We start from the raw sequence: 26,901 nt of genomic DNA, 5'->3' as shown, positions 1-26,901 counted from the left end.
TGCGCCGGGCGCACCACGTGACTGCCGTACAAGGCGTGGGTGCGGCCGGGAGGGGGCGCGGTCACGGGCGTGGTTTGCGCCGTAAAGCCACGCCCATGGGCGGGGACCGGCGCGGCGCTGACCAATGGGAGGTGCCGTGGGCGGGGCCTGAGCGAAGGTAACAGGTTGCGGGGGGCAGCGGCGGGAGCGGCGCCGGCGGCGGGAGGTGAGTGCGGGGGGGGGGGGGGGATGGAGCTATAGGGGCCCCTTCTATAGGGGATGGAGCCATAGGGGCCCCTTCTATAGGGGCTGCTGATCCGGGGTGCCCTGCGCCCTAAGGGACCTACAGGGGCTGGGCCTGGGTGGGCTTCCCTTTGAAGGGGAAGTTTGCCCTATAGAAGTGTCCTATAGGGGCTGGCTCTCTGGGGGCCCTTGTCCTCGTCGTCCCCACAGGGGTTCTCCTCACCCGGACGTGCCCTACCCTATAGCAGCTCCTATAGGGACCGCCCAGGATGCTGCCCCGTTGGGTATCCTGAGTTGTTACTGTTCCCACCCTCCCCTCCGTCGGGGGGCTGCTCTGCCCTATAGCCCCTATAGGAACTGCCCTTACTTGCCCCCCCCGGGACTGTCCCTTCCCTTGGGGGTTGTACCTGCAGCTCTCCTGGGCAGGGGTCCCGTGCAGGGACCCTCGAGCACCCCTCTATAGGGCCACGCAGGCACCTATAGCATCCCTCTATGGGGTGGCTGTTGCGGCTTCTCCTCATTAGCACGGCGTTAATGAGCTCCCCCGAGGCGTGAGCTGGTTCCGGAGGGATCTGGTGGGTTCCCGGGAATCTCCCACCGGGAGCGATGCTGGGCCCAGCCCGGCACCTCCCGATCCCGGACACAGGGAGCTGCCCTAATTCCCAGCGCTCCGGGGCGGGATTTTTAGCAGGTGGTTTAAATAAGAAAGAAAAATCTGGGCTTTGGGTGTTGTCCCCGATATCTGGGTACCCGACCTCCGCCCGCTGCCGTCACCGGCTTTTCACCGGGAGGGTGTTTGCGGCTGGCTCCGGGCTGGGTTTCCTCTCCCACCACCCCGACCAGTCGAGCTGGTTTGGAGTCGGGCTGGGTTCCATCTCCGGAGATAAAGTGTCGGAGCGCCAGGGGTGCCGGGAGAGCCCCTCCCGGCTGCAGGAGACCCCCCCAGGACCCCCCTTTTTGCGGTGGGAGCCGCAGCATCACCTTCCAACAGGAGCATCCCGACCCTGTTGGGTGCACGTTAATGTCCCCGGGGCTCTTCCTCCCTCCCTGCCCTCCCTGGGGACATATTTATCCCCACGAGATCGCCATCACTCCAGTTTCACCGGCACGACCTGCTTGGAAACGAGTAAACCGATCCGGTGGTGCTGCCGGGAGCACGGTACGGTGCGGTTCGTGCCACACCGGTGGCCTCCGTTTGGTGACAGCCCTGACCAGGGGGCACGGACGGGGTCCCTCGGGGGGGGACGACGAGGCCTTCACCTTCCGAAACCAGCCCTGGGCGAGGCCGGGAACGAGATTTTCCAGTATCGGGGTTGATGATTAACCCAGGGCCCCGCTGGAGCTGGAGGAATTTTGGTCCTTATCAGTCCCGGGGACGTTGCCCTCGGGGGTCACCTCCTTCCCCATGAGTGTCCCCCTCCCAGCCCCCTGCCTGGTGCCACCGCGGTGTCGTGGCCACCCCGGCCCGGTGGCGTGACGCAGGTGCCCTGGTTTCGGGTTCCTCCGAACCAGCCGAGGGATTTACCGGGGTTTGGAGCCCCGGTGTTCGCGGGAGAGCAGGAACAGCCCGCCCTGCCCGGTGCCACCCCGCACTTTGTCCCCGAACGAACCCGCGCAGGTGAGCGGAGCCGTGGGGAGCAGATCTTTGGGGTAATCCAGCAGCTTTTGCTCCCCGTGCACAGGGAGAACGGTACCGGCTCGGTTCGGGCCCAGGTGGCTGGGAAATGGGCTCCAACCTCGCTGCACGGCGCTGGGGTCACCTCGTGGCGGATCCCGGTGGCGGGGGATCAGCCCTCACCTGTCCCACCCCGGCGTTTTCGGGGAGCCGGGGTGAGCACAGAGCCCCCCCACAGGCTCGGCCTCGGAGCCTTTTCCAGCATCGCCTGCAAATTACAAAACAACTTTCTGGGTTAACGTCCCCGGCACAAAGGGCTCATTGTGCGGCCGGTCCGGGCGAGCGGAGCTGGCCGGGAGCCATCCCCGGCGCTGCGATCCCGGAGGTGCGTGACCACCGCCGAGAGCCCTCTCCTGCCGGTTCGCTGCCCACCAGCTCCGCTCTCACCTTGGCCGGGTGCGGGACCCCCACCCGGGGGTGCCACAGGCGCTGCCAGCCCCGCCGGGGCCGGGTCCAGGTGTGCAGGAGCCCAGCGCACGCCCCGGGGCTGATAACTCCTATTTTTAGCCTCCATCCCTCCCGCTTCCAGGCTCCTTCCCTGCGGTTTTCAGTGAAATCTCCTCCTGGGGCTGTTTCCAGCCCGGGGCTGGGTGTTGCTCTCCCCCACAGGAATGTGATCCGGCTCCAGCCCTTGATCTGGGCGCTGGAGCTTTTCCAGGAGGAGGGAGGCATTCCTGGGACATTACCAGCCAGGCCTGGCTCACCTGCCACCTCCCGCCTCCCCAAACCCCCGCCTCCCGCCCCCCGCGAGCCCCCCGAAACTGGGAGTGCAGCATCTCCTGCCCGTGCTTCCTTGGCAAGAGCCAAACCCCCCCTCCCCGCCAAATGGGGCTGAGCCCAGTGCTGTCCCGAGCCGCTTCCGACCCCCGCCGCTCCCGGCCACCTGCTCCCCGTTCCTGCCAGGACGGGGGCTGCGTGGCCTTGGATGGTGGCAGCGGTGACACTGGCACGGCCGGCGCTTTGCTCGGCGAGCCCCTGCCCCGCTCTCCCTGCCACCGCGGTGCCATAATGTCACCCCCACGCCACGCCACGCCTGTGCCGTGCCGCCCATCCAAAGGTCTTCCCAAGGCCCCGGCCCCGAGGTTCCCACCCCGATAGCGACGGGGGCCGAGCCCCCTTCCCCGCCCGCCCCTTGCCTCGTCGCCGGCCGCACTTTGGACACTGGCAGCCCTGGAAAATCCTGACTTTTTGCTGGTTCTCTCTCCTGGTTTCGCCGCGGCAGGTTGGTTTTGCTGCCCTCAGCCCCCTCCCTACCGTGGGACTGATTGGATTTGCTGTCGGGGCTCCGGGCTCAGGGGGTTTATCCGTGTCTGTGGCTGATCTCGTTAGCTGGACACCGGGCAGGGATAACAAGCTCACCAGCCTGGGCTGTCCTGCCCTCTCCTTCCCCTCGGGAATCAGCCCCAGCTCCTGCTCTTTCTCCCCCCTCCAGCTGTAGAGTCAAGGGGGTCCCCCGGCAGCGGGGGGGCTCGGCTTTCTGCCCCCCATAGTGGGCGCGGGGGGAGACGTTGGCTCAGGGTTGGTGCGAGCTGTGGGAGACCCTGAGGGCAATCCCACTGCTCCCCCCACATCCAGGGGCCAGGGCTGCTTGGAGGGACCTGAGTTGAGAACTGAAAGCCGGGGTTGGGGGTTCTTTCCCCCCCGTAGGGTTTGTTTTGACCCCCCCGGCCCGGCTGGGGGTCCTGCTGCATCCCAGGGTCCCCTCCCGGGGGGTGCCGAGCGCTCAGCACCGCTCTCTGTTTATTTCCAGACGGTGCTCAGGGGGTTAAAACTCTATCCCGGGGGCTCGGGGGTTTGTCCATCACTCAACCCCATCTCCTCGGTGCTATAGGGGAGCTCAGTCCCCCCTCCCCCTGCCCGTCCCCCCCTTCCCCTCTCCCGCTCCTGCCGTCCGGCATCGCCCTGGGAGGCGGGGGGCGGGATGCATCACGCTGCTCCCAATATGTCACTGCTCATCTCCGTCCCCCCTCCCCGGGACCCCGGCTGTGGGGCTGGCGGGCGCTGGGGTGATGCTGGGGGGGAGGCCGGAGCTCCGGCTGCAGCGCGGCTGCGGCGTTCTGCGGGATGCGGGAGGCTGCGGGAGCCGAGCGCGGCTGCGGAGCCCGGCCCGGGGTCCGGACACCGAGGGCGAGCGGGGGACACGGTGAGGGGTGGGTGCTGGGGGGCGGGAGGGGGGGGGGGGGGTGTCTCTCTCTGCCCTCCTCCGTGTCCCCCCTCCCGGGAGCAGCCGGGCGATGCCGGTGCCGCGTCCCCGTCGTGTCCTGGGGCGCTGCAGCGCTGGCACCGATGTCCTCTGGCACCCGTCCTGCCTGCCGGACCCTCGCCCCACACCGACCCCGTCCCCCCGCTGCCTCCCCAGGCCCGCGGAGCTGAGCTCCGGCGATGGAGCGTCCGGCGAGCACGGCGATGGCGGAGAAGCAGAACCCGGTGGACTACGGCGTCCAGATCCGCTTCATCAACGACCTGCAGGAGCCCCGCAGACCCCCCCGGGCCAGGGGCAAACCGGGCTCCTACGGGGTGGCCGTGCGGGTGCAGGGCATCGCCGGGCAGCCCTTCGTGGTCCTCAACAGCGGCGAGAAGGGCGGCGACTCCTTCGGGGTGCAGATCAAGAGTGAGGGCTCCTACCCCAGCCCCCCCGCTGGCCCCAAAGCCCCCGGCTCCGTCAGCTCCGACTCGGACCTCCCGGAAAATCCGTATGCCGGGAGGCAACTCCGGCACGGCTCGACCTACAGCACCTCGGACGAGGAGCCCAACGGGGTCTCGGGGACCTCCCGGTACCAACCCAAACCTTCCCCGGGCCGGCGCCCGCTGGGCGAGGAGCTGAGGAGGACGCAGTCCCACGGGGACCTGCTCGGAGCCATCGTGGATGAACCCTCGGCCACCGGCGCTCCCTGGGCCGGCGGCAACCGGCAGCCCCGGGCCCTGGCCGGGGGTAAAAGCAGCAGCATGGGCAACGTGGCACCGGGCACCAGGGCCGTGGCCAAGGACCCTTCCTCAGACACGGAGGTGTCGGTGGGGGATGTGGACACCAAACCCCTCTCCTCGGTGGATTCGCTCATCAGCAAATTCGGCGGGCAGGGGCAGCCCCGGGGGCGGGCAGCCCGAAGGGGACGGATCCCCACGCAGGAACGGAAACGCTCCCAGAGCCTGGACAGCCGTGTGCCCCCCGGTGCTGGGCAGGGGGCTGGCAGTCTGAGCCCCCAGCCCACGGTGCCCCCCGGCAGCCTGAGCGGGGCGAGGGGCCGGGGGTCCGAGGAGCCGACGGGCGAGCGGCTGCAGAGCAAAGCCCGGGCAGAGCTGCAGGTACTGGGGATGGATCCTGCTGGGGTCACAGGGGTCACCAGCCCCTAAACTGGGGGGATCCAGGAGGGGCAGCGGGGGGCACACTCGTGTCCTGGCCAGAGCTGAGGGATTGTGTTCTTCGTGGCAGCTCAAATCCACCCCTGACCTGCTGCGGGACCAGCGGGAGGTGGCCCAGCCCGGCAGCAGCGAGCACCCCAAGGAGCTCATCTACAGCATCCTGAAGGAGGGGTGAGACCCCCCGAGACTCCCTCCAGCTGCAGATGGGTTGCTGTGGGGTGATTCGGGAGCAGGGTTCGGGGGGAAAAAGTGGCAGAGCACTGGGGGTCTTCCTGCACCCCAGGCTTGGCTGTCCCCCTGTCCCCAACCCTGTGCCCCCACTCTGGCACCCACAGGAGCAGCGAGAGCGAAATCTCCCTGAAGAGGAAAACCACCCGGCTGCTGGAGAAGATGCAGGAGCTGGTGGTGAGTTGGGGACATCCCAGTGCTGCTCCCCACTTTGGGGGAACACAGCTCCCTAAGAACCCTGGGGGGCTCCTGCTTGCTGGGGACGGGACACCGGTGGGTGCATGGCTGGCTGGGGCCAGAGTGGTGGCCCTGGAGGGGTTGCAGTGGCCCTGGGGGGGTTGTGGTACCCTGAACCCACCCAGTGAGCCCGGGGGGGGGGGTCTCTGCAGGTACCCCCCAAGGCTGTGGCGTGTTCCCAGCCTCAGCACAGAGATCTGGCCAGGAGGGTGGAGGAGCTGCAGGAGAAGCTCGACGAGGAGACCAAGGTGAAGCCAGGCAGAAGGTCAGGGGTGCTGGGGGGGATGTGGGGGTCACAGTTGATATCCCTGGGTGTGGGGGGAGTGCCGCGGGTCCCTGCTCTGAGCCCCCTTCACTTGGCTGCCCAGGAGAGAACAAGTTTGCTCCTGGGGTGTCTCAGAGTTGCTGGGAGGGTGCAGACCTCTGTCCTGGGGTCCTGGAGGTGTCACCTGTGTCCCCTCTCCTGCAGCTTCGCCAGAAGCTGGAGCTGAGCAGGGAGCCGGGGGGCAGTGGCTCTGCTCGGGCCCTGGAAGCCCGGCTGGGAGAGGCTGAGGGGGAGAGCCAGAGGCTGCGGGGGGCCCTGGAGAAGAAGAACCAGGAGCTGCAGAGGAGTTTGCAGGAGTAAGAACTGCAGGATGCTCTGGGGGACGGGGAGGTGGGGATGCTGGCGGGGGGCACCATGCTGGTGTGGGTGCGGGTGTTCCCGGGGTGCTGCAGCCCTTGGGTGGGTGCTGAAGGAGCCTGGGCTGCCCTCCAGGCTGGGCGAGGTGAAACTGGCCAAGGAGCAGGTGGAGAGGCAGCTGGGCCACTGCGAGGAGCAGCTGGTGGCCACACGCCGGGAGCTCGACCGCCTGCGCCAGGGCTCCGGCGCATCCCCGGACGGCGAAGCTTTGTACAAGGTAGGGCGGGGGGTGGTGCCAGCCTCGTCCCCCAGGGCCACTCGGCTGCCACCAAACCCATCTGTCCCCTCCGGCCAGGAGCTGCTGGAGACCCGCGAGGAGCTGGAGGAGGCCCTGGGCTGGCGGCAGAGGCAGGAGGAGCAGCTGAGGCTGCGGGAGCGGGAGCTGACGGCGCTGAAAGGAGCCCTGAAGGAGGAGGTGGCCAACCACGACAAGGAGCTGGACCGCGTCCGGCAGCAGTGCCAGAGCGACATGGAGCAGCTGCGGCGCAGCGTGGAGAACATGGCACGGGTCTGACCCACAGGGGAGGGGTGGGGTCTTGCTGAGGAGGGGTCCTGGAATTCCCCCTCCCCCCCCCCATGACAGATCCTGAGCTGGAAACGGGGTTTGTGTCCTGCTCCAAACTTGCCCTGTTGGAGTGGAGACGGTTGGCGGAGGGGTGAAGGGGGGTCCCCAATGCCTCCCCCCGGTGTGGGTCCCCTGGTTGGTTTGGGGTCATTAAGCAGGGCAGGACCCTGGAGCATCCCTTGAGGATGTTGCTTGGTTCTTCCCTCCAGGATCAGGCCAGCCTGGAGTCGGAGAGGCAGAAGATCAACACGGTGGTGAGGAACCTCCAGCGGGAGCTGGAGGAGAGCGCAGAGGAGACGGGGCACTGGCGGGAGATGTTCCAGAAGAACAAGGATGAGCTCCGTAACACCAAGCAGGAGTAAGTGTTGGGACTGCAGCTGCACCAGAGGCATGAGCACCTTTCGGGGGGTTCCATCTCCCCCCCACCATCCAGCATCTCTCCCCCAAACCCTGCTAAAGTGGGCCAGGAGCTGGGACAGGGCTGGTTCTCCCCCCGGGCACATGGGGAGGAAGGTGATGGTGCCAATCTCTGGACACGCTGGGAATGCTGGGGATGTAGGACTCGAGGAGACGGTTGTGAATTGCGGGTGTCCTCATCCTGCCCCTCTCCAGGCTGCTGCAGGTGAAGCTGGAGAGGGAGGAGTTCGAGGAGGAGCTGCGGGAGCTGCAGGAACGATTCGCGGCCACCCGGGAGCAGGCGGAGCAGGCACGGAGCAGCGCGGTGGATCCCGGGCAGCTGGAGGCTCTCAGGAAGGTGGGCGACCAAGGAGGGGGAGGTGGACACAGCCCCGGGGCCGGCGTCCATCCCCCGGGATCCCTGACCCCCCATCCCCTGCTTGCCAGGAGCTGCGGGAGGTGCAGCGGGAGCTGGCGGAGGAGCAGCAGGGCCGGGAGGAGCGGGAGCAGGAGCTGAGGGCCCTGCGGGGCACCATGGAGGAGGAGACCTCCAACCACCACGGGGAGCTGGAGCGGCTCCGTGGGGACCTGCAGCAGCTCCAGGAGGAGCGGGACGAGGCCACCAAGGTGAGCCAAGGAGCCAAGGAGCCATCCCCACCCCGGGCTGCCCTCCCGCCTTGCCCTCCAGCCCCAGATTTTGCATCCGTGGGGTGATGAGTGCGACCCGCAGCCCCGGATCCACCCTCCCAACGCCCAAATTGCTCCCCGAGCCCCCCCTCCCCTCCCAGCTCAGCCTCTGGGTCCACCCCGTGCCACGGTTGTGCCGCGCAGGCGAAGGCGTCGCTGGAGAGCGCGCGGGAGGCGTCGGAGCGGGCGAGGAAGGCGGTGGAGTCCACCCTGCGGGAGCTGCAGGAGCAGAACGATGACCTGAGGAGGAAGATCCTGGGGATGGAGATGCAGCTGAAGGAGTACGAGCGCTTGGGAGAGAACTGGGAGGGCTCCCAAGTGCGGCTCAAGGAGAAGGTCACCAAACTGGAGGTACTGGGACCGTCCTGAAGCTTCCTTGAGCTGTCCCTGTGTCCCGGGAAGGAGTTTCCAGAGCTCCCTCCTGGCAGGCTGAGCGCAGGCAGATGGAGGAGACCCTGGGCGAAGCCACGGAGCGGGAGCAGGAGCTGCTGATGGCCAAGAGGTCTCTGGAGATGCGGCTGGAGGAGGCCCAGAGGGGTCTGTCCAGGTTGGCCCAGGAGCACCGGGAGCTGAGCAGCTCCTTCCAGGAGGAGCAGCGGCAGAAGGAGCAGCTCAAGCGCGCCAAGAGCGAGCTGGAGGAGCAGAAGAGGCTGCTGGATCGCACCACCGAGAAGCTCAACAAAGAGGTTGGGGTGCCTGGGGGGGGGAATCTCTGAGATGGGCCAAGGGAGGGAGCCGGGACTGTGGGTGTGGATTTTTGGAGCTGGATGGGACTCATCCTTCCCTGGTGTCCCAAGAGACTCCATAAATCCAGGCACCGGCATCCCGCGATGTCCCAAGGCCACGTTGTCCCCTGCCCTTCCCCAGGCAGCTCCTACAGGAGTCTGGGGTCCTCCTTGCAGCCCTGGTTGTGATGCTCCTGAGCCCCCGAGGCAGGAATATCCCCCCCCAGCCCACGGGTGTCCTCTCCCACCACCAGTCCCACCAGTTTGGGGCTGCTCCTGAGCTGTCCCCGCTGTGCCGCAGCTGGAGCAGATGACAGAGGAGTCTCACAGCTCCTTGGCCGAGCTGAAGTCTCAGCTGGAGGAGTTCAAGGAGAAGTCCCGGAAGGAGATCACGGATTCCCAGAAGCAGGCCAAGGATCGGGGTGCTGAGGTGGAGAAGATGCAGTTCAGCATGGGGAGGCTGCAGGACGAGGTGCGGCGAGGGCCGGGCGGGCGGGCGGGCGGGCGCCGGCTCCCCACACCGTCCCCTCCGTCCCTTTGCAGGGACTTTTGGGGACACATCTGACGTGGGGGACACCTTTTCCTTCTGTGGGCGCAGGTGTCCCGGCTGAAGCAGGCGCTGCAGGAGAGCCAGGCGGAGCGGGAGAGCGCGGTGCTGGACAGGGAGGTTCTGCTGCAGCGCCTGCACAACCTGGAGCAGGACCTGGAGGCCAAGAAGCGCTCCCAGGACGATCGCTCGCGGCACCTCAAGGCCCTGGAGGTGGGGAGCGCTGCCCGGCACCCCGAAACCACCCACCCTGCTCCTGCAGTGCTGGGTGCTGACAGCAAGGGGCAGAGCTCGCCCGGTGTCCTCCACCCCGCAGCCTCTGCGGAAGAGCGGTTATTAATTATCATTATTAATTGCCAGCTCAGCTTTTGTCCTGTCTCAGCTTTTTGTCCTTGTCTGCTTGCTGCAGGCTGTTGCTCTGGGGGGTTGTTCTGCCCTGATGGGGTGGTGGGTGCCATGTCTGGCACCTGAGCATCCCCCCCCCTTTCCCCTGCCCCCCGGGGCTGGCTGGGTTTTGGTGGGAAGAGTTGTTGGAGCAAACTGTGCCCAGTCCAAATGGACCCTTCTGCTCCCATCCCCTGGCAGGAGAAGTCCAAGCACCTGGAGGTGGAGCTGGATGAGGAGAGGACGACAGTAGAGCTGCTGACAGAGAGGGTGAACCGGAGCAGAGATCAGGTAGAGCGGGCACTGCTGTGGCAGAACCGCCCTGGGTCCAGCAGAAGGGTGCTGGGTAACTCAGGTCCAAATGGGCCACCGGGGCTAAACCCCCCTTCAGGAGTCCTTAGCGGGTGTCAGAACAACTGATTCGGGCATGAGCAGAAATTATCAGTGCTCAGCACAAGGAAAAACTAAAGAAATCCCTGGAAAGTGGGTTTTGTGTTTGTGGGGATGGATCTCCTGGCAATCCCAGGGGGGTCAGCTGAGTGGGATGGGTGCTCTGCAGCCCAAGTGCCATGGGGGTGCCCCCAGTGCTGGGCGATGGCAGCAAACCCCACGTGTGTCCCCAACCCCACGTGTGTCCCTGTCCTTGTCTCCAGATCGAGCAGCTGCGGGCGGAGCTGCTCCAGGAACGCTCGGCCCGCCAGGATCTGGAATGTGACAAGGTCTCCCTGGAGAGGCAGGTACGGCCAAGCCACGGTGGGGAGCATCCCAGGAGCCACCCGGCATCCCCCGGGGTGGCATTCCCACGGGATTCCCCCCTTTCCTGGCGGCTCCCTGCCAGCCTGCCCGGGCTTGTGCTCCAAACCCGTGGTTACCCAACCCCGTCCGGTGGGAACGCGGCTCCCGGAGCTCTTCTTGTTCCCGGTGCGGAGTTCCCGCTGCCAAGACAAACACGGAGCTCCTAGCGCTGACACCGTGGGGCCACGGGGCTGGCAGAGGGGCTCCGGGTGCTTTGTGGGATGGGTTTGGCCAACGAGGGGTTTGGGAGCAGGAACTGGGGAGCTGAGGGTGGGGTGAGCATCGTGGAGCTGGGGAGTGTCTTGCACCCGTTGGTGCCCGGCAGATCCCGGTCTCGCCTCGTGCCCCGGCGGGTGCCAGCACCGCTAATTGCTGTTATACAACCCGGCTCCTGACGTCTCCTCCTTGGGAAAGGGTTTCTGGGACCTGACTCACCACCGGGATTTACACAAGCCCTTTCGGTGCCTGGGGGAGCCCAGGATGGGGGCGGGGGGTGTGCTGACGGAGGACGTTTTTGGGGGTGTTGTTTGGGTTTTTTTTCTCCCCACAGAACAAGGAGCTGAAGAGCCGCCTGGCCAGCTCGGAGGGGATGCACAAACCCAGCGGCCACGTCCCGCAGCTGGAGGCAAGGCTGGAGGAGCTGCAGGACAAGCTGCAGGTGGAGGAGAGGTACCAGCCCGCAGCCCCCCCCCCCCTCCAACCCCAGGGGTCCCCGGGTGGGTGCTGGATCAGCTGGGTCACGGCTCGTTGCTTCACCACAGGGAGAAGAACCTCCTGCTGTCCTCCAACCGCAAGCTGGAGAGGAAGGTGAAGGAGCTGAGCATCCAGATCGATGACGAACGGCAACACGTCAACGACCAGAAGGACCAGGTGGGTGGTGGGCCCTCGAGGCCACCGAGGGGCTTGGGACCCCCCCTTCTCGGGGTGTTCATGGCATCCTGATCCCCTGTCCTCAGCTGAGCCTGCGGGTGAAGGCCCTGAAGCGCCAAGTGGACGAGGCCGAGGAGGAGATCGAGCGGCTGGAAGGCGCCCGCAAGAAGGCTCAGAGGGAGCTGGAGGAGCAGCACGAGCTCAACGAGCAGCTCCAGAACCGCGTCAAGGCGCTGGAAAAGGAGGCCTGGTAGGGACCACCACCCAAGGGTGGGGACGAAGGGGGGGTTGTCCCAGCCCCCCGGTGATGGGGACTGACCCCTCTGCTCCCTGCCCAGGCGCAAGGCCGCCCGCTCGGCTGCGGATTCCTCGCTGCAGGACGAGCAGCTCAGCTCCGACGAGGACTTCGACAGCGCCTACGGCCCCTCCTCCATCGCCTCGCTGCTCAACGAACCCAACCTCCAGACCAGCTCCTGCTGACACCCCTCCTGTCCCCAGAACCGGCCCACGAAGGAAGGTGCCGGGGGGGGTGGAACCCCCGGACACTGTCTCTCCTCCTCATCTTCACACAGGTCTCAGGGAGTGTTTGCACCGTGGCTTTCTGCTGATGCCCCCCTTGGTGGCCGCGTCCCACCAGGACACCGTGACCACGGTGTCCAGGACATGGCCCATGGGGATCAGGCTCCCACGGGGCAGCCGGAGGGCCCGGGGGCACCCACGGCTCCAGCCCCCCTGGTTTATTTTTATACACAGCTGCCCTTCACCCCCCGCTGCCCCTCTCCCTCTTCTCTTTATTTTAAATAAAATTGGACATTTTAAGGCCCACGGCTCCTCATCCACCCGGGGCTGGAGAGGTGGCCCAGAACCTCGGGCTGGGTGGCACCAGGCTCCTGCCCGGCTCAGGAAACTCAGCTCCTGCCCCGTTCTTCTGGATCTGGCCTGGAGATAAATCCTCGTTATCGCTAATTAAGAAGGGTGGGAAGTTTGCCAACTGCTAATGAGTGCCGTGGCCGTGATTGGCAGATGGTTCCCGCACTTCCCCTCCGTGGCCTCCAGCGGGGCCGGGCCGGTGCATCCCTCCACGGTCACCCTATCCCTGCTGCCTCAGTTTCCCCTCCTGCTCTCTAGTGGTGTGTAACGGGGATGGAGCCGGGGGCGGGGGGAGTGGACACTGCCCTGTCCCCTCTCTGCTCACCACGGGCCCTGGCTCTGTCACCACCCCCCGTGGCCATGCCAGGCTCAGCGTGCCGGGCACCCGGCCCCGCACCCACGGCGTCCCCGCTGCAGCTAAACCGGGCCGGCACAACCGGTTCTGCCCTCGGCTCCTCCCGGACACGCGTGTCGGAGCCGAGGTCAACCGCCGTCCCCACCCTGTGCCCCGGTTTCCCCAGCGGCTGCTCGGCCCGGCGAGGGGTAGGGGCCCTGCTGTGCCTCAGTTTCCCCTGTGGGCAGCGCAGGGATTGGGGGAGGGACGGACACGCGGGGACAAGAGGCTGGCTCTGGTGGTTGAGTGTGACCGAGGCTGGCCAGTCCCCAGCTTTGCCACCAGCCCCGGGGACACCGATATCCTCCATCCTGCACAAATCCCGCTGCCCTGACCCCCCCCCCCCCAGGGCCGGGCTGTCCCCACCCCGGGGCCGGAGCGTGGCCCCGGTGACCGCAGGAGGCTGGAGCGTGGCCCCGGCAGGGCTGGGGCTGGTGGTGACCTGAGGCCGGCTGAGCTCATCGCACCGGCATGTGGCAATTAGTGCCCGGCAGAGAGAGCTGGCAGTGGCACACCCAGGCACCGGGACACCCACCCGGGCACGGGGACACCCACCAGGCACCGGGACACCCACCCGGGCACCGGGACACCCACCCGGGCACGGGGACACCCACCCGGCACCGGGACACCCACCCGGGCACGGGGACACCCACCCGGGCACGGGGACACCCACCCAGGCACCGGGACACCCACCCGGGCACGGGGACACCCACCCGGGCACCGGGACACCCGCCCTGGCACCGGAACACCCACCCAGGCACCGGGACACCCACCCGGGCACCGGGACACCCACCCGGGCACGGGGACACCCACCCAGGCACCGGGACACCCACCCGGGCACGGGGACACCCACCAGGCACGGGGACACCCAGACGGGCACGGGGACACCCACCCAGGCACCGGGACACCCACCCAGGCACCCGGACACCCACCTGGGCACCGGGACACCCAGACGGGCACGGGGACACCCACCCGGGCACCGGGACACCCACCCGGGCACGGGGACACCCACCCAGGCACCGGGACACCCACCCAGGCACCCGGACACCCACCCTGGCAGTGCCCGGACCCTGGAACGGGGCAGGACCCCGGGGTGTGGGCAGTGACCCTGAGGCACCCCCCGTGGAGCTGGGGTGGCCCCTGGGACCAGAGACCCCCAACGAGGTATGAAGGGAGTGGTCTTGGCATGGCTTGGGGGACACCCTGGCACGGGTGGGGACACCGTGGGATGGTTTGGGGGACACCGTGGGGGGGTTCGGGGGCACCACCGCGCGTTGTGGGGACACCGTGGCGTGGTGTGGTTTGGCACTGCTGGGCAGGCGCTGGAATGGTTTAACTGGGATTGACAGCGCTGGGGAGGGGCTCGGCGGAGCTCGCTGTGCTTGGCGGGGCCTTGGCGCGGATCCGGTCGGAACTCGGCAGGAATTTGGGTGGAATTCGAGTGGAACCCAGCAGGAACCGGGGCCGCGCTCAGCGCGCCAAGGGGGCGGCGGGCGGGGCTACAGCGGAGAGGGCGTGGTCGCAGCTGGAGAGGGTGTGGTCGGGGTGCCGGGAAGGGGCGTGGTCTTAGATGGGCGTGGCTCATCCACGGGCGTGGTCTCCCGGTGGGCGTGGTCGCTTAAAGCGCGGGGCGGTGGCCGCGCGGCGCGGCGGGGCCATGACCGGGCGGAGCGGTTGGTGCGCGGTGCTGGACCTGCGGCCCCACGGAGAGACCCCGGTGAGACCCCCGACCGACCCCCGCCCCACCCCGCCCCACCCCGCCCCACCCCACCCCACCCCACCCCGCCCCGGGGGCTCCCGGCCCGCTGCCAGCACCCACCCCGTGGCTTCCCCGCCGTGTCCGGGGGCCCCTGGGGTCCCTCTGGGGGTCTCCGCGCCGCTGGGTCCCTCTCTGGGTCAGACCCCGGGGGTTCGGTGACCCCCGTGTGGGCAGGCGGGGGTGGGAACGTCATCCAGGGGAGTCCCGGTGTTGGTGTTGGGGTCACGCAGGTCCCGTCGTGCTTTTAGGGGTTCCTGGGCCCCGCTGCCTCCAGCCCTCCCCGGATAATGCGATTTTTGGGGGTAACGCGGCCCTCCAGAGGCTCCCGGGGTGCCGGCACCCCCGGGTTTGGCGCTCACCGGCCCGGGTTATGGGCAGGCCTCGCACTTTCCCTCCCTCATCACGGTTTTTTCTCGGTCACCTCCGCCGGGGCCATGGCCACCACCAGCCAGGCCATCGCCACTGGCGCCATCGCCACCGGGCCGGGCCCTGGGTGGGGCTGGCAGCGCCCCAAGGCCGTCCCGGCGCCCGCCAAAGGGGTGAACCCGGCGGTGGCACTCGGCGATCCGGCTCTTGGCGTGAGTTTTGGCGACCGGAAAGGTTCCCCCTAAGCCGTCGGCGTTCGGTGATCCGGCTCTTGGCTCGAGCTTTGGCCATCGGAGGGGACCCCCAACGGCGCTCGGGGGTCAGGGTTTTGGCGACCGGAGGGATCCCCAAAAGTTGGCGGCCGAAGGACCGCGGGTGCTTGGGCGCCTTCCCCGGCTCCCGCCCGGCTCCCGGCCGAGCCCTGCCGGGTGACTCAGCTCTGAGTCTCCCCCGGGGAGCCCTGGCTCCCCGCAGCCGTCCCGGCCTTATAAGGAGAGATTGCAGAGTTGGGCTCGTTTGGTTAATGGGTTATTACGGTGATAAGCGCCTCGGTAATGCCGGGCAGCACCGGAGCTGCTGATCCTTGGCGATACCCTCTGGGTCAGGTCAGGCCTGTTCCCATTGAACCGTCGGGAGAGATGGACGGATGAATGGATGGATGGTTGCAAAAGGGGATTGGTGGCTCTGGGTCCTCTTCCTCCAACCGGGATGTGGTTGGGATTTGGCTCTGTTCTGGGAGCGCAGCTGGGGTCTCCCCCTCCGGCCAGGAGGGTTCTTTTGGGGCTGGATGAGGCAGAAATAACCCCAAAGATCTGAAGTCAGTTGGTTGTCCCAGCCGATGCCGCTCAGCCCCGTTTTCACACCCAAAGTGCCCCGGGATTTGGGGAGTACAGGAGACAGGAGCCATCCCTCTGCTTCCTCCACCGGCGTGGAGGAGGATGGAGACATTTGGATCCTTCTTCCCCCACCGGCATTTGCATGGGTGGTTTCCTGGTTGGTTGACCCAGGCTTCGGTAGCGCCGGTGCCGGTTGGGAAGGCACCGGGTGCTCTTTGCTTCCTGCCGCAGCCGGTTTGTGTTGGCCCAGGTTGGGTTGATCTTGGAGCAGGTTGGGCTTTGGGTTTTTTTTTGTTTTGTTTTGTTGTTTTTTGTGTTGTGTGGTTTTTTTTTTGGTTTGTTTTTTAGGGAGGGGGTTGCTGGGTGGGAAAAAGTGCCCGCGTGCCAACCCGGGCTGCCGGGATGGAAATGGGTCGGTGCTTGTTCCTCATGGCACCAAATCTTCTCCGGGCCAGCGATTTTCTTGGCGGGTCCCACCCTGGGCGAGTACGAGATCCTCATGGTTGTAAACAAAGCTGCGAGTAAGGACGCGCGGATGGAGGGAGGGAGAGAGGAGGGAGGGAGGGACTGACACGCTGCCGAGGCTCCGGCTGCTCCGCGCTCACCAAACTGGGGGACAAAGCTTGGTGGAAGCTGTGAGCTCTTCTCCTCCCCCCCCTCGAGTGCTTCTTGCATCTCCCCAAACCCCCGGAGCCGCTGGAGCTTCCAACTCCTTGGGTCTTGCTGAGGAAAACATTCCCTGGAGGAGAAGCAGGAGACAAGTATCTGGTTAAACCATCAGGGCTGCCGAGCGCCACGGAAGTTTCTCTTGGATAATTGTTTACCGGGGGGGGGTGGGGAGCTGGGGCCTGGCTGCTGTCTGTAGGAGGGCTCTGGGCCTCCCCGGGAGTTGGGGTGAGCAGCGTGCACAAAACATTTTGGGAAGGAAACAGAAATGGTTTATTGGGAGTTGGGCGGCCGGGAGAGAGCTTGGGAGCCCGGGCAGAAACACCTCGACCTCACGCTGGGAGAGCGGGAGGCTGACGTGGCTGAGGTGTGGCGAGGGGCGGGCACCTGCCCCAGAACCAACCCCAGAACCAACCCCAGAACCAACCCCAGAACAACCCCAGAACCTACCCCACCACCTCCCGTGGTGCCGAGCAGCCCCGACCTTGGGGGCCTTGAGCAGGACCATGAGCGCCGGCAGCCGCGGTGCCGGTGAGGTCAGTCTGGGGGGGGCTGTGCCGTGGGTGTTGGTGTTGAGGGAGGGCGGGAATCCCTGAGGAGCGTTTTGGGTGGCTGTGTGTGGTGTTGGGGGTCTCGGTCCGTTCCAGACACCCCCTCTGGAGCTCTCTGGAAGGTGGTGGAGGTGGCTGGAATGCCTCTGTTGGTGTTGCCACGGTTCCTGGCAGAGGAGGGATGGATGGAAAGCAGCCCGTGCCTTCCCTCAGCCCTGGAGCTGAGGGAAGTCTGAGGGAAGTGTGGGGAAATCTTTCAGGGAATTATAAAAACTGCAACCTGCCTCTGGTTTCAGGAGAGCGTGAAGGTGCTGAGGCTGACGCTGCCGAATGAGGCCCCGGGTGAGAGGCGTGAGCAGAAGCAGAAGGTGGGTCCCCCCCTGCACCCTGGGGTGGGCTGAGGTCAGGAACACAAAGTTTGGGAGTTGACTCGAGCGGGTGGTTGGGGCAGGACGGGTCCCTGTGTGGGTTCCCAGCGCCGTGCCTGGGGCCGGGTTCTTCTCTGGGTTCCTCTTTAGGGGTTCCTCTTTAGGGGTTCCTCTTTGGGGGTTCTCTGGGTTCTTCTCTGGGTTCCTTTTTGGGGGTTCCTCTTTAGGGGTTCCTCTTTAGAGGTTCCTCTCTGGGGGTTCTCTGGGTTCTTCACTGGGTTCCTTTTTGGGGGTTCCTCTCTGGGGGTTCTCTGGGTTCTTCTCTGGGTTCCTTTTTGGGGGTTCCTCTTTAGGGGTTCCTCTTTAGAGGTTCCTCTCTGGGGGTTCTCTGCGTTCTTCACTGGGTTCCTCTTTGGGGTTCCTCTTTGGGGGTTCTCTGGGTTCCTTTTTGGGGGGTTCCTCTTTAGCGGTTCCTCTTTAGAGGTTTCTCTCTGGGGGTTCTCTGGGTTCTTCACTGGGTTCCTTTTTGGGGTTTCCTCTCTGGGGGTTCTCTGGGTTCTTCTCTGGGTTCTTCTCTGGGGTTCCTCTCCGGGTTCCTCTCTGGGGGTTCCTCTCTGCAGGTTTGTCTCCGGGGTTTCCTCTGGGGGTTCCCCCGGGGTTCCTCCAGGTGCTCATTTGCCTGGAGCCGGGTGAACCGTTCGGGCCAGTCCCACCGCTGAGCCCGGCTGCTCCTGTCTCCCGCAGCCGGTGGGAAAAGCCTTTGCCATGGTGGCCAACAGGGCCAGCAACGGGCACTCCTTGGCCTCCGAGTGCATCAAATCCAACGACGGTGACGAGGAGATCATCAAGGTACTCCCTGCCTCCTGGGTGGAAGCCTTGACGTGTGACAGAAGCGGCAGAAAGCCCCCGATGGGGTTGGGTGGAGCAGCTCAGTGGGTCTGGGGGAGATGTGGTATGATCCTGGGGTGGGGGCCAGGCCGGGGAAGGTGTGACAAAGGGGACAACGTGGCTTGGACACCTGGGGTTGATGTTGCCACCGTCTCTCCCGGGCAGGTTTATCTCAAGGGACGCGCCGAGGGCGGCGTGAACCACGAGGAGCACCTCAACCAGCTCAAGAGTGAAGTTCGTTACATCCAAGAGGTAGTTTCCAGGCAGGGGGGGGCTCTGGCTGACCCAGGGGGCTCGTGGCGGGGGTCCGGGGTGCTCTGCTTCCCCCCGGGGGGCTTTGCCCGCGCCGGCTGCGGCGCTCGAGCCCCGGCTGAGCCCCAACCACTCCGGCAAAGTGGCAGCGGAGCCCAACTCTCCAGTTTGTTGACTTGCCTGTGCAGGGCAGCAGTCTAATCAAGCTCCATAAATTAATTCAGCCTGACTAATTGCTCTGCTATATGGACTGAATTTGAAGAGAATTGCGTGATGACTTTCCCCCAAGGCTGTCCCCTGCGTGCCTGGGTGCGGCACAACCGGAGCCTCTTGTTAAAAGGCAGTTTCTTTGGTATGTCTCATCTCCCAAAGTAAACTGGATGATGAGGCTGTTGGAAAGATTAACCCTTCCCTCCTCTCCTGGTGGGGATGTTATTTTTGGAGAGTTTGGTTGCAAGGCACGGGAGGGGTTGCCTGACTGTTCTGGCCCGGGCAGCTTCGCTCAGCCTAAGAGAAAAAAAGGGAAGAAAAAAACCAAAAGTTATTCCAATGTGGGTTTCTTCTCGTGGGGGAGTTTCTGTGCTGGGTGCTGGCCCCGGGGAGCAGCGAGGGACAGATCTGGGAGGGCAGAATCCAGGGCTTTGAGGTCATTCTGCTGACTCCTCTGCCAAAACCACCTTTTTTCCCCCCCAAAAGAGAGCAGTCTGTTCCTGCTGCCTGAGGGCTGCGTTCTGGGGGTGTTGCTCACCCCGACCTTATTGGGGTGCTGCAGTTTTCCTGCATGATCCTTCCCTCTCCTGGGGCTTCAGCTCTGCTGGGCTCAGCTTCCCCACAGCCAGGGTTTGAAAGGGGCTTTGCAGGGCCCTGCCAGGAGAGCTGAACCACAGCACGGCTCCATCCTGCACCTGAAAACCAGGGAGGGAGCTGAACCAGATGGCAGCACCACCCGAGAGAAGTCCCTGCGTTGGGCTGGGGTGTAAACCTCCCCCCTGGGATGTCCTGAGCCACCTGGATCAGGGTGCTGGGTTGCAATCCCTGGGTGAAGGGGACTGAGAGCTGCACCTCGAGCTCTCTGCTCGTCCTGCCGCTGCCCGCTCTCCGGCAAACGGCTTCTCCCCAGCGCCTGGGGCACCCAAAATCCAGGGGTAGGGAGGGAGCCAGGCAGGTCCTGTTCTGAGATTCTTTGGGAAGCGCCGGGGCAGCGTTTGCTGGAGAAGAAGCCTATAAATCATTCCCCTGGCTCGCTTGCTCTGACTAATTCGAGGAGCTGCAAGTCAAGACCGTGCTTGTCGGCGTCCTGCGGAGCAGCGAGGGCCTCGGCGCTCCCCAGAGTGGCACCTCCAGGTCCTTGCTGCTTTTCTTTTTTTTTTATTTCTTTTTTTTTTTCTTTTTTTTTTTTGTGGGACTCCTCGTGAGGACGGGGTCTGCCAGGGAGGGTGCTGCTGGCAGGCAGGGTTGTAGTGGAGTGGAAGCAGAGGGTCAGGCTGGCAGAGGAGCCGTCGGTGGCGCCAGCATTTTTGGTTCTTTTTGGGCTGAGTGACTCTGCCCCTGCAGCCCCAGCTAAATCCAATTGCCTTTGCCAGGCTAGAAGTTCTTTGAAGAAGCTGCGGGAAGACTTAAGTAGTAAACTTGAGAACAGACAAGGAGATAAACAGCACGCACAGGTAACGGGAGCACTGCTGGGGCGTGGAATGACATTGACTTATTAAAAAGATGTCGGCTTCGGGTCTGGAAAACGCCAGAAGGGGCCTTCAAGGTCACGAGTGAAAGCGGTGCTGGCGACATAGAGAGGCAGAAATTCAAACCTCCCCCCCACCCCGGCACGTAAGGAGGAGGCAGGGAGCAGGATTTGTTGGCTGGCTACCTGCATGTTCCTCTGTGGGACCCCCCCCCGCGTGGCTGCGGTGCCCCCGACCCGGCTGCCTGCCCGCCCGCCCGCCCGCGTGCCCCCCGCTGCACCAGGCTGGTGTCACAGCACTGTCCCTCTGTCCCCTGCTTGCCTAGGTGGCCCTGGAAAAGCAGAATGGGAGCTGGCTGTACCCCCAGAAGCTGCGTGGTGACTCCTGGGAGGAGCAGGTAGGGAGTGGGGAGTTGAGTGCCAGGGAAAAAGAAATCTGGGGTGCAGTTTGGTGCCTCCCTCCCAGCAGGTGATTGCAAACCTGTCTGGCTCCAGGGTCAGATCAGAAGCAGAACCCTTAAAAATGCACAGAATGGGGTTTTTTTACACCTCTGCCCGCCAGCATTTTTTTAGCCAACAGGAGTCTGCAGCTGGAGAAGGTTTCTCCAGCCCTTGGTCCTGCCCCTGGCTGGGGCAGATGCTCTGGGCTGGGGTTTCGGGCTGGGTGGCTGCAGCCCTGGCTCACGTGGCGGGGTTTCAGGTTGCCCAAGCGTGGATCCGAGGTTGGCATCCCACAAAACAGGGCTTGGGTGGCACCCTGAGGGTGCTGCCACCTTCTCTGGAGGGCTGTTAAGCTGTCACCGGGGCGTGGGAGGTGAGGACGGGGAGCGCCTTTCATTTTTCCTCCCGAGCTGAGCGGGGACGATCTGAGGCTTTGTCACCAGCCCACGGTGGGGTGGAGGGTCCTTTGATGCCTCCCGGGGCTCACCCCGGCCCGTTCCCATCTTGGCAGGAGGAGGAGGAGGAGGAGGAGGATTGCTCTGGTGAGGACGTGGAGAAGATCCGGCAGACGGCGAAGAGGCTGCTGACCAAGCTGCAGGAGGCTGAGAGGAGGCACCAGTTGGAGAGGAAAGCCTTTGAGGTGACTGCACTGCCCGTTTCTCCCCTGGGGAAAGTGCTATTTTTAAAAATTCGATTTTGCTGGGTTCCTTGCTTTTTGGAAGCCTGAGGAGCTCCTGGGCACACGGGTGCTGGAGGTGTTTGGCTGCTCCTCGCAGGCCTCGGTGAAGCGCTGGGTAAAGACACCAGAGCTGGTGACACACTGGTGACACAAACACTTTTAACCAGTTAGAAATCAAATAAAAAAACAAAAGCAGCAGCTGGGTAGGAAGGTGGTTTCCCCTCCTTTCCAACTGGGGCTTCATCTGGGGGTTGCTGGCTGCCAGGAGGGGTGAGCAGCCCACACGGGTCACCGTGCCTGGCCAGTGGTGCTGCCAAAGCCACCACCTCCTGTCCCCACCTTCCTTCCTCAGCCCTGGTGGTTAATTGTCCCCTTCCATGTGTTTTCAAGTGTCTGCTCATATCCTGGATGGGCTGGGCACGATGGTGTCACCTCACTGGTGGCACTGGTGGCATCCTGGCTCACATCCTGTCCTGCTGACCAAACAGGTCCCGGGGGGGATTCCCCACCACGGGATGGGGGACAGCATCCTGGGGGGAAGTGACTGTGAGCAGTGACCTCTCCCTCCAGCATGGGGACATCACCCCCAGCAGTGGTGGCACGTGCCCTGAGGACATCTGTCCTTTTCCTGGGGGAAGTTGGTGACATTTGGGTGGTTTGATGACATTTAGGGGTTTTTGTTCAGCTGCGCGGGGTGACTGTGGGGCAGCCAAACCCACCTGCTTTGGGGTGGCTTTGGGATATCGCTCAGGAGAAGGGCTCTGGTGGCTCTGGTGATGGCTCTGGTGGCTGTCTGGTGGCTCTGGTGGCTCTGGTGGCTCCAGGGCTGAGGGCTCTGTGTCTGTTGGCAGCGCACGGTCTCGCAGTACCGGGAGGAAGCCGAGCAGACGAACGCTGCCCTGCGGAGAGCGGAGAGGAGGACTCTGGAGAAGGAGGTGGAGGTGGAGGAGCTGCAGAGGCTCCTGGCAGGGATGGAGAAGGTACCAGGGTCATGGTGGAGCTGCCGGGCTGAGCAGAGCTGCTGGTGGGACCCAGCAGGTGGAGGCTTTGACTTCCCAGCCAGGTTCCCAGCCTGTTGCTGCTTTAGCCTCAGACTTCTCAGGTTTAGAAGATCTGCTTGGGCTGTGCAAACTCTTCCAGGTCTCTTGGTGCAGACAAACACCTGGTTCTTCTTCTCGTTGGGGGTATTAACACAACCTCCAGCTTTGAATATATATATATATATATTTTTTTTTTTTTTTAATTTTTGTATTATTATTCATTTTTTAGCTGTGGCCTGCCCATAATGCTTTTAAAGTCACCGATCTAACAGTGCAGCAGGAGGGTGAAGCCACCTGGCCCAGGGAGGGGAGGGCAGGGAAGGAGCTGGGCTGGTGCCTTGCCCGTATCCTGGGGGTAAAGGAGTGGGACGGGGAGCTGGCGGTCACCTCTGCGGCTGCCCTGTCTCTCTCTCTGTCTCTCCCATGTCAATTTCACACTGGTGAAAAAAACCCACAGGTTTGGGAGGGGGGTGGGAGGCAGCCGGGCTGTCCCTGGGGGGTGCTGGGGGAGTTTGGGTTTGGTTTGGTGGGTGAGCAACATCTGCCAGGACTTGTAGCCCATCCCCTGCCCGCCGCAGGAGCAGAGGAGTTTGGTGCTGAAGATGAAAGGGGGAGAAGCGGAGCTGGAGCGGCTGAGGAGCGTGGAAGGTGACAAGCTGGCCCAACAGGACCGGTGAGGCTTGGCCCGGGGCTCGGGGTGTCAGTTCTGGGGGTGTCAGCTCGCTGGGGCATGACTGCAGATTCCTGGGCAGGGCGTGCTCCGCTCCGGCTTGCAAAACACCAGCAGCGCCCTTCTCCCCGGGGCTGACTCATCCCCACGGCCCTCCTGAAGCTTTTGCTCGGCTCCCAGAGATCCTCAGCTCCAGAGCAGAGGCTGCCCCGGGCTCTCCGGTGGCCTCGTTGGGAGCTCGGGGCAGGTCCGGAGCCTCCGGAGCCACCGAATTTCCCCGTAAGGTTGGGGTTGGTTCCGCCCAGCACCCTCCTGCTCCAGGGGCTAATTGGCTCCTTTCTGGAAGGCCTCGTTTGTGGCCTGACTCTTCCTGATGTTCCTGTGGTTTGACAGTCTTTGTGGCTCCTGCTTGAATAGGTTCTGTCTCTGCCTCTCCTTACCTCGTCTAGCCCAAAATATTTCAGGAGTGCAGAGGAGTCCTGGCTGATAAAAAAAAAAAACCCAAAAATCTGCTCTGGGTCCGGCTGGGGTGGGTGCAGCCATCCCACAGCTCCTGGAGCTCATCCTCTCCTCCTTCCTCCTCAGCCCAGCAGAGGAGTCCTGGCTGATAAAAAACAAAAAAATCTGCTCTGGGTCCAGCTGGGGTGGGTGCAGCCATCCCACAGCTCCTGGAGCTCATCCTCTCCTCCTTCCTCCTCAGCCCAGCAGAGGAGTCCTGGCTGATAAAAAAAAAAAAAAAACAAACCAAAAATCTGCTCTGGGTCCAGCTGGGGTGGCTGCAGCCATCCCACAGCTCCTGGAGCTCGTCCTCTCCTCCTTCCTCCTCAGCCCAGCAGAGGAGTCCTGGCTGATAAAAAAAAACCCAAAAATCTGCTCTGGGTCTGGCTGGGGTGGGTGCAGCCATCCCACAGCTCCTGGAGCTCATCCTCTCCTCCTTCCTCCTCAGCCCAGCAGAGGAGTCCTGGCTGATAAAAAAAAACCCAAAAATCTGCTCTGGGTCTGGCTGGGGTGGGTGCAGCCATCCCACAGCTCCTGGAGCTCATCCTCTCCTCCTTCCTCCTCAGCCCAGCAGAGGAGTCCTGGCTGATAAAAAAAAAACCAAAAATCTGCTCTGGGTCCAGCTGGGGTGGGTGCAGCCATCCCACAGCTCCTGGAGCTCATCCTCTCCTCCTTCCTCCAGGTCAGCCCAGCTGGAGAAGGAGGTGGCCACGTTGAAGGAGAAGATCCACCACCTGGATGACATGCTGAAGAGCCAGCAGCGCAAAGTCCGGCAGATGATCGAGCAGGTGAGAGGCTGGGGCTGGGGCCAGAGCCAGGAGGAGGCTTCAAACCAAGAGAAAAGGAGGAAAAAAAAGGACTCGGAGCAAACAGCAGCCCCTGAAATCTCATCCTGCTCGAGCATCTCATCCCTCTCCTCAGGCTTCGTTCTCAGACTTAATTTGAGGCTTTTTTTTTTTTTTTTTTTTTCTGCGTTGGTTTATGTTGTTTGGGTTTTATTTTTTTTTCACTGTGGGTGTTTGCAGGCAGGAGGAGCTGCCCTCCTTCCTCAGCCTTTCCCCAGCCACACACCCGAGGGATTTTCAGCTGCCCTGAACCTTTTTTCTTACAGCTCCAGAACTCCAAAATGGTGATTCAGGCCAAAGATGGTGTGATCCAGGAACTCAAGGAGAAAGTTGCTTACTTAGAGGCTGAGGTGGGTCTCAGTGGGGCTGGTTTGGGGGTGCCCAGGGTCAGGCCCTGCCCTGGGATGGAGGGACCTGGGGCTCTCTGGGGGTGGTGTTTCTGATGCTGCAGGAGCAGCTGCAGACTTGAGCTGAGTCCAAAATAATCTCATCAAGCACATTCTCTGGCAGCAAAACCTTTCTTGCTTACCAAGCTGCAGCTGGCTGCCTGCGTGTCAGAAATTAAAATGGCATTCCAGCCTCCAGGACTCTAACAAGTGTCAAACCTCCCTCCCTTTTGTTTTTTTTGTTTTTTTTTTTCCGAGAAATAGCCCAACCTGCGTTGGCAATCTTGGCTTTTTTTTTTTTTTTTTTTTTTTTTTTTTTCCTCTTCCCTCCTCGATGACTTTTTTTTTTTTTTTCCTTGTGGTGTGTGAGCTCAGCCCTCTGTGAACCCAGAGGAGCCCTGGCTGACAGCAGCTCCATCTCTTGCAGAACCTGGAGATGCACGACCGCATCGAGCACCTGATTGAGAAGCAAATCAGCCGGGGGGGTCACAGCTCCAGGGTTCGCTCCAAGTCAGAATATGTCAGCAGGTGGGTGGGGAGCAAGGACCCTCGGGTCTTGGGGGGGACCTGGGGGCTTCATCTGAGGCTTCACCTCAGCTCCAGAGGTGGTGGGAGCTGCAGTCTGGGGGTTCAGGGGTGATTTTTCTCTGTTCCGCCCTCCCTCGCTCCCCTGGGTGGTTTTGGGGGGAGCTGGAGCTGGGGTTGGGGTGGGTTTTCCCCCTTTTTTATCCAATGCATCCATCTGAACAAATCCCTTCTCTCTCCTGACAGCCAAAGGCTGACGGGTCCCAAGCCTCTGCCTCTGATCCGAGTGGTGGAAACCTGAGGTTCTGAGGTCCGGTCCCGGTTGAAGACTCTTCCCCTTTGTTCTGGTTGACTGGATTTCCCTGCTTGGCCGCCCTCCCCCGGTCTGCCCGGAGCAGCTGTTGGAGAGCTGAGCCCTGGAAAACCATGGCAGCCAAGGGCAGAGGGAGCCAGGGTGGTCCTGGCAGGAGGAGGAGGAGGAGGAGGAGGAGGAGGATGAGGCCAAAGGTCCCACGTGGCTGCCCCTCTGGGTCCTGAGGATGCCACTTGGGAGGCTGGGACCTCCAAATCCCAGGGTGGATGTGGTGGCAGAGCTGGGCTGGCTTTCCCTTGGTCACTCCTGAGGTTGTTCTTTTGCTCCTTGAAAGGGTTTGGTGGGAGCAGAGCCCTCCCCTCAGCTCACCAAGCAAGGCCCCGGGCTTTGACCTTTTCTGGATTCAACCAACCAAAACGAAAGATGATTCACAAAAGAAGAAAAGAAATCCCCCTGCAAACCGGGCTCCTTCCCGCACCAAAGCCCGAGGCCTGACCAGTTGGGAGCCTCCACTTCCCACCTCCAGCTGGTGTCTGGCTCCTCTGGATTTTTGGCAAAGGCCAGAAAAACCTCAGCGTTGTCACCGTGCTTCTCCCAAGGGCCTTAGAGAAATTGTACCCGACGTGCGTGTAGTGTTTCAACCCAGAGGCTGCTTGGTTTTGTTTACCCCGTATTTATTTCAATAAATTATTGGTGTCTTCCAATGATGTGGTGACAGGCACGATGGCTGCTTGGCCACCTCTCACGGGAGCTCAGGTGAGGACTGCCTGTCCCATGTTTGAACTGGAAAATACCAACCAGGTTCCTCGGGGCTTTGCCAGTTCTTACCTGTCGGGTATTGTGCCTGGGAAGGAGCTCGGGCACACCTAGAGGGAAGTTGTTGGCGTTTGTACCCAGTGTGTTAATACAGAAATAATGTGCCTTAACCCCTCGGCTGCCGGGCGTTGAATGGATGTGGAGAGGGGGAAGGGATTGGGGGGGGATCTGCTGCTCAGGCTGCGTCTCCCTCTGCTCAGCTTCTGGGGGAAATCTTCCTCGTCCTTTGCTCCACGGGACCCCTGGCCCACGCTGGCTCCTGGGGTGGTGGCTGCTGCGGGATGGAATCCAACAGTCACAGAAAGGTTTGGGTTGGAAGGGACCTCTTCAGGTCCCCCAATCCTCACCCCAATCAGGGTGCTCAGAGCCTCCTCGAGCCTCACCTTGAACATCCCCAAGGATGAGGCCTCAACCCCCTCCCTGGGCAACCTGGGCCACTCTTCCATTTCAAGAACTTTTTCCTGACACCCAACCTAAACCTTTTCTGACCCAAACCCACTGCTCCTATCACCCCCCAGCCCCTCTCCAACCTCCCTGCAGCCCCCTCAGCTCCGGGAAGGTCGCTATGAAGCCTCCCTGGAGCCTCCTCAGCTCCAGGCCCCTGGGGGTGGCAGTGGGGCCGGGGGGAGCCCCCTCAGAGGGCTTTGGGGAGCAGCCGCCTCTTCCCAGCCCCTGGGGCAGCCTCTC

At 63.5% G+C, this 26,901-nt stretch overlaps 2 protein-coding genes across 9 annotated transcripts; both read left to right on the top strand.

The window, feature by feature from the left end:
- Positions 1 to 113: 113 nt before the first annotated feature.
- CGN (cingulin) lies at positions 114 to 12,196 on the top strand. Of its 4 annotated transcripts, none has more exons than XM_071727364.1 (21): positions 114 to 205; positions 4,257 to 5,200; positions 5,328 to 5,428; positions 5,593 to 5,662; positions 5,875 to 5,970; positions 6,192 to 6,343; positions 6,480 to 6,621; positions 6,700 to 6,912; positions 7,179 to 7,327; positions 7,582 to 7,723; positions 7,813 to 7,992; positions 8,197 to 8,403; positions 8,481 to 8,738; positions 9,079 to 9,249; positions 9,376 to 9,537; positions 9,910 to 9,999; positions 10,362 to 10,445; positions 11,054 to 11,172; positions 11,265 to 11,373; positions 11,460 to 11,623; positions 11,712 to 12,196. In XM_071727364.1, exons 2-21 carry the CDS (start codon positions 4,280 to 4,282, stop codon positions 11,851 to 11,853), a joined length of 3,672 nt encoding a protein of 1,223 aa, XP_071583465.1. In that variant the 5' UTR covers positions 114 to 205; positions 4,257 to 4,279; the 3' UTR covers positions 11,854 to 12,196. The 4 variants fall into 4 exon arrangements, with proteins under 4 accessions (XP_071583465.1, XP_071583464.1, XP_071583467.1 ...); XM_071727363.1 differs by lacking the exon at positions 114 to 205 and adding an exon at positions 2,980 to 3,119; XM_071727366.1 differs by lacking the exon at positions 114 to 205 and adding an exon at positions 3,049 to 4,047.
- A 1,996-nt stretch (positions 12,197 to 14,192) lies between these two features.
- On the top strand, positions 14,193 to 26,324 carry TUFT1 (tuftelin 1). 5 transcript variants are annotated; one of them, XM_071727388.1, is made up of 13 exons: positions 14,193 to 14,354; positions 17,112 to 17,183; positions 17,928 to 18,032; positions 18,237 to 18,323; positions 19,907 to 19,987; positions 20,328 to 20,399; positions 20,957 to 21,082; positions 21,973 to 22,101; positions 22,740 to 22,834; positions 24,012 to 24,117; positions 24,441 to 24,524; positions 24,988 to 25,088; positions 25,332 to 26,324. In XM_071727388.1, exons 1-13 carry the CDS (start codon positions 14,208 to 14,210, stop codon positions 25,384 to 25,386), a joined length of 1,260 nt encoding a protein of 419 aa, XP_071583489.1. In that variant the 5' UTR covers positions 14,193 to 14,207; the 3' UTR covers positions 25,387 to 26,324. The 5 variants fall into 5 exon arrangements, with proteins under 5 accessions (XP_071583489.1, XP_071583488.1, XP_071583491.1 ...); XM_071727387.1 differs by having other exon boundaries at positions 20,954 to 21,082; XM_071727392.1 differs by lacking the exon at positions 14,193 to 14,354 and adding an exon at positions 16,528 to 16,800 and having other exon boundaries at positions 20,328 to 20,400; positions 20,952 to 21,082.
- Positions 26,325 to 26,901: the final 577 nt, after the last annotated feature.

This window comes from Heliangelus exortis, chromosome 27 (assembly GCF_036169615.1).
Source record: "Heliangelus exortis chromosome 27, bHelExo1.hap1, whole genome shotgun sequence".
Classification (NCBI taxonomy): Eukaryota; Metazoa; Chordata; class Aves; order Apodiformes; family Trochilidae; genus Heliangelus; species Heliangelus exortis.
Note: the sequence above shows the minus strand (reverse complement) of the source record. Positions and strands in the feature narration are given on the sequence as shown.